The sequence below is a fragment of the Lemur catta genome, chromosome 1, assembly GCF_020740605.2.
Source record: "Lemur catta isolate mLemCat1 chromosome 1, mLemCat1.pri, whole genome shotgun sequence".
Taxonomy (NCBI): Eukaryota; Metazoa; Chordata; class Mammalia; order Primates; family Lemuridae; genus Lemur; species Lemur catta.
Window position 1 is genome coordinate 108,577,247 of NC_059128.1, and position 10,199 is coordinate 108,587,445.

General features: G+C 57.5%; 1 protein-coding gene across 11 annotated transcripts in view; it reads right to left on the minus strand.

Annotated features, from left to right (window-relative positions):
- CELF5 (CUGBP Elav-like family member 5) overlaps positions 1-2,960 on the minus strand; it is a 44,132-nt gene extending 41,172 nt beyond the window's left edge. For 10 of the 11 annotated variants that reach the window (XM_045544512.1, XM_045544501.1, XM_045544468.1 and 7 more), the window contains exon 1: positions 2,702-2,846. In XM_045544512.1, coding sequence (XP_045400468.1) covers positions 2,702-2,846 — 145 coding nt within the window. Of the gene's footprint in view, positions 1-2,701 lie in introns of all 11 variants that reach the window. The other variant, XM_045544451.1, reaches the window with a different exon arrangement.
- Between the last annotated feature and the right edge of the window lie 7,239 nt (positions 2,961-10,199).

The following is a 10,199-nucleotide window of genomic DNA, read 5'->3' on the forward strand; positions in this document are numbered from 1 at the left end:
TGTCACACAGACACAGACACTTCTGCTTCCCCTGGCCTGGGAGGGGGCAGGTGGGTGACAGGGGCCTCACTCTGGCCAGACCTGGGACCTCATATGTGCCTCTCTGGGCCTCAGTTTCCCTGAAATGAGCTCTGACACCTCAGCAGCGATCCCTTCCACGGGGGGCTGACACGACCCCATGAGTAAATGATGACTCAGGGTGGCCTCTCTGTGCCGGCTGCCCGGAGCCAGGAGACCTTCAAGGAATGTTTTCACTCTGGTTCTTGCCCAGCCTCACGGGACACCCCCAGCATCCAGGGACTCAGAGGCTCTGGGGGCACGTGCTGCCTTTGGGGGATTTCTGGGGTCTGTGCCCCACGGCCCCACTGCCCTTGGCCGGCACCATGGGCTGCAGGTTCCGCATAACCTGCTGGCTCCCCGGAAACCAAGCCAAGTAAGACACGTGGTGGCAGGAGGTGACTGGACTGGCTCCCCTCCCTGGAACCCTAATTTCCTCATTCATTCTTCTACCTCCCCTTGGCTGAGGCCCAGAGAGGGGCTGCCACTAGCCAGAAGCCACACAGCTGAGCCCCAGTCACAGGCCTGGGTCACAGACACTGACCCTCGAGGCACCCCCACTTCCTGGTCACCCCTCCGTGCCCACCTGCCAAGCAGCCTTAGGTGAAGACCAGGTAAAGTCCAGCCAGGCCCGGGCGGGTGGGCAGGGGTCCCCTGCCCCGAGAGGATGTGAAGCCCCTCCCTTGCTACCCCCAGCCCCTGCGTCTCAGGGACACAGAGAGACCCAGGCCCCCTCAAAAGTGGAGGGTGGTGGCCGGCTGTCAGGGACACCATGTTTCTAAATTCTCAGCCTCCAAGGAAAGATCACCCATGGAAAAGACCCCGCGGCGCCCCGGAATCCGGACACTCTCCGAGCAGAGACCGACAACTCCACAGACACCGGCCCTGCTCAGTGGACAGTAGGGAAACTGAGGCTCAGGTCCGGGGAAAAACTCAGCACCAGCCAGCAGCCCTCACCTTGCCCTGGCCAGGGATTTCCACAGGAGATTTAACAATCAGCAGGGGGGAAGGAGCCGCCTGCACCCCAGCTGTCTCTCTGACCCCGACTCGCCAAAGGCCTGTCAATGCAGCGTGCCGGGCCCACGTGGGCTGTCGGATTCCCCCGGGAATCTTTCTAGAAATGGGCGCTTCAGACATACCAGGGGCTGGGGGGTGGTGGGGAAAGCCCTCCAGCCGTCCACAGACCCCAGAGCTGGAGCCACAGCTGCGTGCGAGCCCCCTCTATCCTCCCAGGCCACACGGAGGAGTCAGATTTTTCAGGCCCAATTTTTTTTGGCGGGGGGAGTGATGGTTGGTTTTGAAAAGAGGTAGGGGATGGAGAGAGGGTTTCTTTCCTCCCCCTCAAGATACCAGCTGGAGGGGCTGGCTGCCGAAGTGACAGGCCTGGGCTCCATCCCACCGGACCCTGCCTGTGGCCTTCCCAGCCCTGTCATTCATTCATTCATTCATTCATTCATTCATTCATTCAATAAACACGTATTCATGCTTACCATGCATGCAACCAACCAGGGTGGGCCCCAAATAGGTCACAGGCCCTGGTCCTTCCCCAGGGCCTCTCCGGGGTCTTGCAAGAGGATGGGGGCCCAGGAGTGTCCAGCACAAAGCCTTTGAAGTCCCCACCCCCAGTCCCTAACACCTGACAGGAAGTCTGTCAAAGCCGCCCAAATCAGGCGCTGGGCCCACAATCTGAGCCTAGGGCCGGGGACACACACACACAGGACCGACCGCTGGGCACCCCTCCCTGCTGGGATGCCATCAGAGGGCCAGTCAGGTGGGAGGCAGGCAGGCTGTCAGGCCTTCCCCGCTGGGCTCTGAGGTCGCCCACGCCTCCCTCCTCCACCCTGCCCAGCCCTGGCGGGATTTGGGCTCTGCCCGATGGACGGTCCAATCTCATTGTCTCGGGCTCCAGACCCCCACGCCCGGCTAGCAGCCTCCGCCACTGTCAACTTCAGCCAAAGGTGGACGCAGGGAGCGGGCAGGGAAGAGGAACGGAGGGGTTGGGGGGTGCAGACCCCAGCAGAGCTGGGCCAGGGGGTGGGCAGTCGGGGAGACGGGGGACATTTCAACCACCCCCAGCCCCCACCCCAGAGCAGGCTCCACTCCTGGCGCCCCCCACCCTCTCTTTCTTTGTAGTTACCGATTAGCCTGGGGTCCTGGGCATCTGTGTCCCCTGTGTCCCCAGCAGCCGGGCCGGCCCTGCCCCCGCCGAATTGGCTTTGTGCAAATGGCCAAAGCAATGGAGTCCAGAGGTGCAAACTTCCCCGACGGGGCCTCGCCAGGGGTGGGGGTGGGGGGGGAGGCCGAATGAATGGGGAGGGGGTGCCGGGAGGGGTGGTGGTGGCCCAGGAGGCTGCCCCGGCGGCACAGGGGCAGGAGAGGGTGGGTGAGGGAGGAAGGACGGGGTGGGGGTCCGGGGGGACGGAGGGAGAGGGAGGGGGGAGAGAGGGGCAGGATGCAGGTGGCGGGGAGAACAGGGAGGTCGAGGGAGACGGGAGAGGAGAGAAAGGCAGAGGAGAGGCGCGGAGGGGAGGCAGCAGGGGGGGCGGCTCGGAGCTGTCACGGCGCCCCCGGAGCGGGAGGGGCAGGACGTGGGGGGGCGGAGGGCGAAGCGCGGGGACGGGAGGTGGGCAGGGGGCGCGCCCACCTTTGTGCATGCCCGTGTAGGGGTCCTTGAGCACCGTGAGCTCGTAGATGCGGCCGAACTGCTCGAACAGCGGCTTGAGGTCCTTCTCATCCAGGTTGCGCGGGATCTGGCCCACGAACAGCTTGATGGCGTCCAGGTCCTTCATGCCGTCGGGCCGCCCGCCGGGGCCCTCGGGCGCGCTGCCGCCCACGGGCGAGGGCCGCGGCTGCAGGAGCTGGGGCTGCCGCCTGCGCGCCTCGCCCTCCGTCAGCCGGGCCATGGCGCGCCAGGCGCTCGCGGCCGCGCCTCCTCCTCCTCCTCCTCCCGTCGCCTCCTCCCGCACCTCCTCCCCTCCGCCTCCTCCCTCCTCCTCCCGTCCTCCCTCTTCCCTCCTCCTCCTCCCCTCCCTCCTCCCCTCCCTCCTCCCCCTCCTCCCCCTCCTCCCCCTCCTCCCGCTCCTCCCTTGTCCTCTTCCTCCGCCCACCCCTCCTCCCATCCCTCCTCCCCTCCCTCCTCCTCCTCCCCCTCCCCCTCCCCCTCCCCTCCTCCTCCTCCTCCTCCTCCTCCTCCTCCTCCTCCTCCTCCTCCTCCTCCTCCTCCTCCTCCTCCTCCTCCTCCTCCTCCGCTCCTGCTGGCGCCCCCTGCTGGCTGCCGCACCTGCCAAGCGCCGGGAAACTGAGGCTGCAGCCCCGCAACGCCCCGAGGAGCGGGGGCGGTCCGCGGGGTTGTGCTAAGGGAGGGGGGGTCCTGGCGCTCCCAGAGGGGACCCATCAATAGTGATGATAAGTAGTGACAAAGAACGCAGTTCCCACAACGCCGGGGGATGTGCCAGGAGCGCCCCGTCCCATAGGGTGGACACCTATAGACGGTGTCCTTGGCGCTGTAGGGAACTCATCAAGAATAGTGATAGCAATAATAGCCGGGGGCGGTGGCTCACGCCTGTAATCCTAGCACTCTGGGAGGCCGAGACGGGCGGATCACTCGAGGTCAGGAGTTCGAGACCAGCCTGAGCGAGACCCCGTCTCTACTAAAAATAGAAATAAAAATTATCTGGCCAACTAAAAATATATATAGAAAAAATTAGCCGGGCATGGTGGCGCATGCCTGTAGTCCCAGCCACTCGGGAGGCTGAGGCAGGAGGATCGCTTAAGCCCAGGAGTTTGAGGTTGCTGTGAGCTAGGCTGATGCCACGGCACTCACTCAGAGTTAGACTCTGTCTCAAAAAAAAATAAAAAGAATAGTAATAATAATAATATCAGCAACAGGAAGGGACACAGCTCCCACAAGGGCAGGAGAGGTGTCAGAAGGAGCTCCCGGTTCCATGGGGTGGGCACCTATAAAAGGTGTCCTTGCACTGTAAGTAGGTAACTCATCAATAATAATAACATCAGCAACAAGCAGGAACACGGGCTCCCAGAACCACAGCAGAAATACCAAAATGAGGCTGTGGTCACAGCTCACTGCAGCCTCCAACTCCTGGGCTCAAGCGATCCTCCCGCCTCAGCCTCCCAGTTCTGCAGGGTGCGCACCTACAGTGTCCCTGGTGCTCTAAGTAGGTAACTCATCAATAATAATAACAAAATCGGTGACAAACAGCAGCACCGGATCCCACTAATTATAACAGGAAAAATACTAGAAGTAGCTCACAGTTCTCCAAAGTGCTTATTTAAGTGTTGCCAGCCATGTAAACATGCACCTCCTCAACAACAGGGCGGTAAAGGGAAGAACGCTTGCATAATGCTGTGTGCCGGGCACTGTGATGAGCACTTTTAAGTTTATAACTTGATTTTTTTTTTTTTTTTGAGACAGAGTCTCGCTCTGTTGCCCGGGCTAGAGTGAGTGCCGTGGCGTCAGCCTGGCTCACAGCAACCTCAAACTCCCGGGCTCAAGCGATCCTCCTGCCTCAGCCTCCCGAGTAGCTGGGACTACAGACATGCGCCACCATGCCTGGCTAATTTTTTCTATGTATATTTCAATTGGCCAGCTAATTTGTTTCTATTTTTAGTAGAGATGGGGTCTCACTCCTGCTCAGGCTGGTCTCGAGCTCCTGACCTCGAGCGATCCACCCGCCTCGGCCTCCCAGAGTGCTAGGATTACAGGCGTGAGCCTCCGCACCCGGCCTTGATTCTTTTTCTTAAGACAGGGTCTTGCTGTGTCACCCAGGCTGGAGTGCAGTGGCACCATCACAGCTCACTACAGCCTCCAACTCCTGGGCTCAAGCCATCCTCCTGCCTCAGCTTCCTGAGTAGCTGGGACTACGGGCATGCGCCACCATGCCCAGCTAATTTTTTCTATATATATTTTTAGTTGACCAGATAATATCTTCCTATTTTTAGTGGAGACGGGGTCTCGCTCTTGCTCAGGCTGGTCTCGAACTCCTGACCTCAAGCGATCCACCCGCCTCGGCCTTCCAGAGTGCTAGGATTACAGGCATGAGCCACTGCGCCCAGCCTTTTTTCTTATTTTTTGTAGAGGTGAGGTCTCACTATTGTCCAGGGTGGTCTGGAACTCCTGACCTCAAGCGATCCTCCCACCTCAGTCTCCCAGAGTGCTGGGATTACAGGCGTGAGCCGCAGAGCCCAGCCGTTTATAACTTATTTAATAAAAATAGCAATATTCTTTGTCATGTGCAGCCACTGAAGAAAAAAGAAAAGAAAATGAAAAAATTTTTTAAAAGAAAAAACAGCAATAATTGTATTTATATCAACCAGAAGTTATACTTTTTAAAATTACACTTGCTCTGTGAGCATCCTCTTCAAAATATTTCGAAATATATTGATACACTTGGGCCAAGTGCTCTATGGGTGCATGGTCAGCTCTGCTTGAAACTCCCCACAGATGTTCCAGAATTTAAGCCCAAGTCCTCCCTGCAGCCCACCAGACCCTGCACGACCTGCCTCATCCCCTCCCTGCCCTTCCCTCCTCCCTCTCTCCCATCCTCACTCTGCTCCAGCCGCATGGGCCTCCTCACTGTGCCTCCCACACACCAGGCGCGGTCCTGCCCCAGGGCCTTTGCACGGCTGTGCCCTCTGCCCGGAACGCCTTTCCCCAGACAGGACATGGCTCACATCAATCTCACGTCACTTCCTCTTCCCACCTTATCTAAAATCACTCAGCCACCATTTCCTCCTTTCTCAGCCTTCCTTTTTTTCTCCACAGCATTCATGCCCATTGTAAATTGTATTTTATTTCAATGTGGTCTATAGAGACTTGATATTGACAAACCGCATAGCTCTTCCCATGTGCCAGGTTCTGTGCTAAGTGCTCGGCACGTGGTAGCTCGTTCAATCCACACAACAGACCCCTGAGGTGGGTTCAAATAAATGAACAAAAGCCTTTTAGACTTTTAGGGTTAGGGTGAGGGTTAATGTTAGTGCAAGAGCAGCAAAGGAACTAGTGGAGACCTTAGAAGGCAAATTCAGGGAAGGCTGAACAGAGGGGATGACCTTCCAGTTAGGATGTGACTGGCGCATCAAGTGCAAAGGCCGTGGGGCAGGGAACAGTGGGAGAAATGGAGGAACAGCAAGGACATGAGTGACTACGGCCACAGGAGGCCAGGGACGGTTGTCCCTGCTGGGCTGGAAGGGATGGCTGCAGGGAGGAGCTCCATACCCTGCCCTGCACTAAGCCACATGCATGAAATATTAATGCCACCTTCAGGGCCAGGACGTGAGTGATGCAGGTTAGACACTTGCCTGGGATGTGAAATTCACAGGGCAGGAACTAAAAAGTTCAGTCATCAAGATAAATAACATCCCACCGTATGGGGAGACTATATGAAAAGGGACGAGGCTCTGACACAGGCTACAGCATGGAGGGACCCTGAGGACATGGTGCTCAGTGAGAGATGCCAGACACAGGACACAGAGTGTGTGACCCCATTTATAGGAAATGTCCACCTGTTTATGGGGGGAGGGGGTGGAAACTGAGGCCCAGAGAGGAAAAGTCATTCATGCAGGGTCACACAGCAAGCGTGCTGGGATGTGAACCACGTGCCTCCCACCATCCCTGCTCATGTCTCTTCAGGCAGCTAAGCCTCAGTTTCCTTATTTGCCAACTGGGATAAAAAGAGAGAGAACAGGGTAACAGCCCTGGGTGTGGATTCAAAGAGCTCAAACGTGGGCTTGGCATCGTGTCTGTGACATCCTTGGTGCTCAACAAATGGCCGTTTATCACCACGTGTACCGGCAGCCCCCTGGCCACCCCCGATGGGGGCAGGACATCAGGGTGGGTGAGAGGTCAGGGGTCCTCCTACAATGTCCCCGTGCAGTCCCAGGTGCCATGGCTGGGCCCAGCGCTCAAGGCCCCCTCAGGCTGGTGGCGCCAGGCCGGAGTCAGGCTCCGTCTCCATGGAGACCCACACAGGATGCGCAGAGCCCTGTGGGCCGCCAGCGTGCGGGGACAGGCGTTAACAAGAATCAAAGAGAAAGCTGCCAGCCCTCCCGTGAGCCAAACGAGCCTTTTTTTTTTTTTCCAGCTCCTTCCTCCTTTTTCTTCCATCCCCAAACAAGAGCCTGGTCGAGCTTGGGTCTGTTCTCTGGGTGCTTAAATCCAGCACTTTGCCTCCCAAAGGACACCCATCCCTGGCATTTACTCCTCGACAGGGCAGGGCACAGGGCGGCCATGCACCTGGGAGGGTTTGGAGACCACAGGGCCGGTTCTGTGACTTATTTTCAGCCGGAGGAAATGTGGTCACCACTGGTGTGACAGCAGGAGGCATGTGCTGTGGGCTGTTGTTGGGGAAGCAGAGACTGGGGATGCATGTTTCTTCATACACCCGCCCCAGGGCCTTTGCACTTGCTCACTCCTCACTCTGCCATGAGATTGGCTGGATCCAGACCACGGTTTCTCCCCCTCAGCACTGTTGACAAGTGGGTCCAGATCGTTCTCTGGGGCGGGGCTGTCCTGGGCACTGTCCGTGGTGAGCAGCGTCCCTGTCTCCACCCACCACATGTCTGGAGCACATCAGAAACATCTCCATCCATCGTCAAATGTCCCCTGGAAAACAGATCACCCCTGGTTGAGAACCGCTGTCCTAGAATGCCCGTCCCCCAGAGTCCATGCCCTCGGTGGGGCGCTCCCTGCCTGCCCATCTCAGGGACACCCCGTCCCCCTGCTGGGCACCACTACCTCAGTAGCTACTCATGACCAGCTGAGGTGTCACCTCTTCCTGGATGTCCTCCCTGCCGCTCCAGCCTGTGTGTCCACCCTCACTGCTCTGCTCTCCGCACCCTCCCCTCTGCTGAGGATGGCTCCGTCTGCAGGGACGGCCACCTGCCCCGCCCAGGGACAGCACCCCGCACGGCTCAACAGATACCTGGTGACCGAGCGCACGGACCTCAACCATTGAAAGTTTTTATTTTTTTCCTCTCCCTTTCTCTGTGGATTTTTCTGTCTTCTTTTGCATTTTTCTCCTCTTCCCACGTTGACCGTGAATCGCTCTGGAATCAAGAAAAAGTCTAAAACTTCAAAACAGGAAAGGAAACGGGGCCGATTTAGCAGTCGCGGCTGTCAGATGGAGGATGTGGGCATCGCAGCCAACACGGTTGGTTCTTTTCCCTTCGGTGCCCGGCGCCATCCTGAGGTTGTCAGAGCCGACTGGTCCCCCCGGCTGCCGGGCTCACACCCACGCCGCCGGCGTCATACCGCCTGTGCCCCACCGGGAACCCTGAGCTCACCCTGGGCCCCATGCTTGCCTGGCTAATGGTGACACTGACCGATCATTTGGCACGTGCCAGGCATTGTGCCAGCCTCGCACACGGCAGGGACTGCTGTTGGCCCCCTTCTCAGAGGGGCAAGTCCAGGCACCCAAAGGTCCCAGGACACACTGTCTTACATTTTTCACCTTTCTGTATTTTGCCAGATCTATGGGAACTGGTACTTTTTCTTTTGTTTTTTTTTTGAGACAGAGTCTTACTCTGTTGCCCGGGCTAGAGTGAGTGCCGTGGCGTCAGCCTAGCTCACAGCTACCTCAAACTCCTGGGCTTAAGCGATCCTCCTGCCTCAGCCTCCCGAGTAGCTGGGACTACAGGCATGCGCCACCGTGCCCGGCTAATTTTTGCTATATATATTTTAGTTGGCCAGATAATTTCTTTCTATATTTTTAGTAGAGACAGGGGTCTCGCTCTTGCTCAGGCTGGTCTCGAACTCCTGAACTTGAGCGATCCACCCGCCTCGGCCTCCCAGAGGGCTAGGATTACAGGCGTGAGCCACTGCGCCCGGCCTGTTTTCTTCTTTTGTAATTATGATCAAATGCCCATAACAAAATTTACCATTTTAACCATTTCTAAGTGCACAGCTCAGTGGCATTAAGCACATTCACGTTGCTATGCAACCGTCACCACCCTCCACTTCCAGAACTTTCTCATCTTCCCAAACTGAAGCTCTGTTCCCATGAAACACTCACTCCCTGTCCCCTCCCCAGCCCCTGGCACCCACCACTCTACTTCCTGTCTCTGTGGCTCTGACGACTCCAGGGACCTCCTATGGGTGGAATCACACAGGATTTGTCCTGTGTCTGGCGTCTCTCACTGAGCACGATATCCTCAGGGTCCATCCACATGGTAGCCTGTGTTGGAATTTCCTTCCTTTTGAAGGCTGAGTGATATTCCACCCTGTGGATGAGCCATGTCACGTTTACACAGATGCTCCGTATTTTAGGTTTTGCGGGCTACGTGGTCTCTGTTGCTTCCAACAGCTCAGGGCTCCGCCACTGCGGTGGGAAAGCCCTCAGAGACGACAGGTAAGGGAACAGCATAGCCACGTCCCAATAAAATTTATTTACAAAAATAGGCAATGGCGCCGGACACAGCCTGGGGGTCATAGTTCACTGCAGTCCAGCCTGGGCCACAGAGCAAGTCTCTGTCCCTAAAGTAAATAAATAGATAAATAAATAAATGAATAAATATGCACCACTTATGCCTAGAAAGTGCTGCTTATGCATAAAAATACTTTTCACATTTTTATACATAGTGGAATGAATCCTGCCATCCTATTTCCAAAGCAAGCTTTCGCGGACACACACGTATACCCAGACACACTGGGAAGACAGGATGAAAACATACCAGCGCGCGTTGGCGGAGGTTATCTCCACCGGCTGGGCTTGTTGACGTCCCTTTGCTCCGTTATGATCCAGGAACGTGGTGTGTAAGAGAGAAATGCTTGTGTGTCAGTGCAGGAAGATGCCGGGCAGGCTCTTCCCCTCCAACGTGAGTTTTGCCCGAGTCCACGCTGGGGCCGAGGCCGCCTTCCGCCCGAGGGGAGAGGAAAAGGCCACCATTGCTCCCTCTCAGCCTCGCCAGGCTCCCGGTGATCCTGTGGGGCCCTGAGAAGGTCAAGGCCCTGGAATCCCAGAGCCCTCCAAGTTGGGACAATTTGGCCCAGGGAGGCACAGCCCCCACCCCCCTGGGCCACGCAGGCCCTTAACTTGGCTCCACGGAGGTTCTGGGTCCACCTGTCCCCTCCCCACTGAACAATCCGCTGCCATAGTATGTTTCGGGTAGACAGAGTGTTGGGTCCA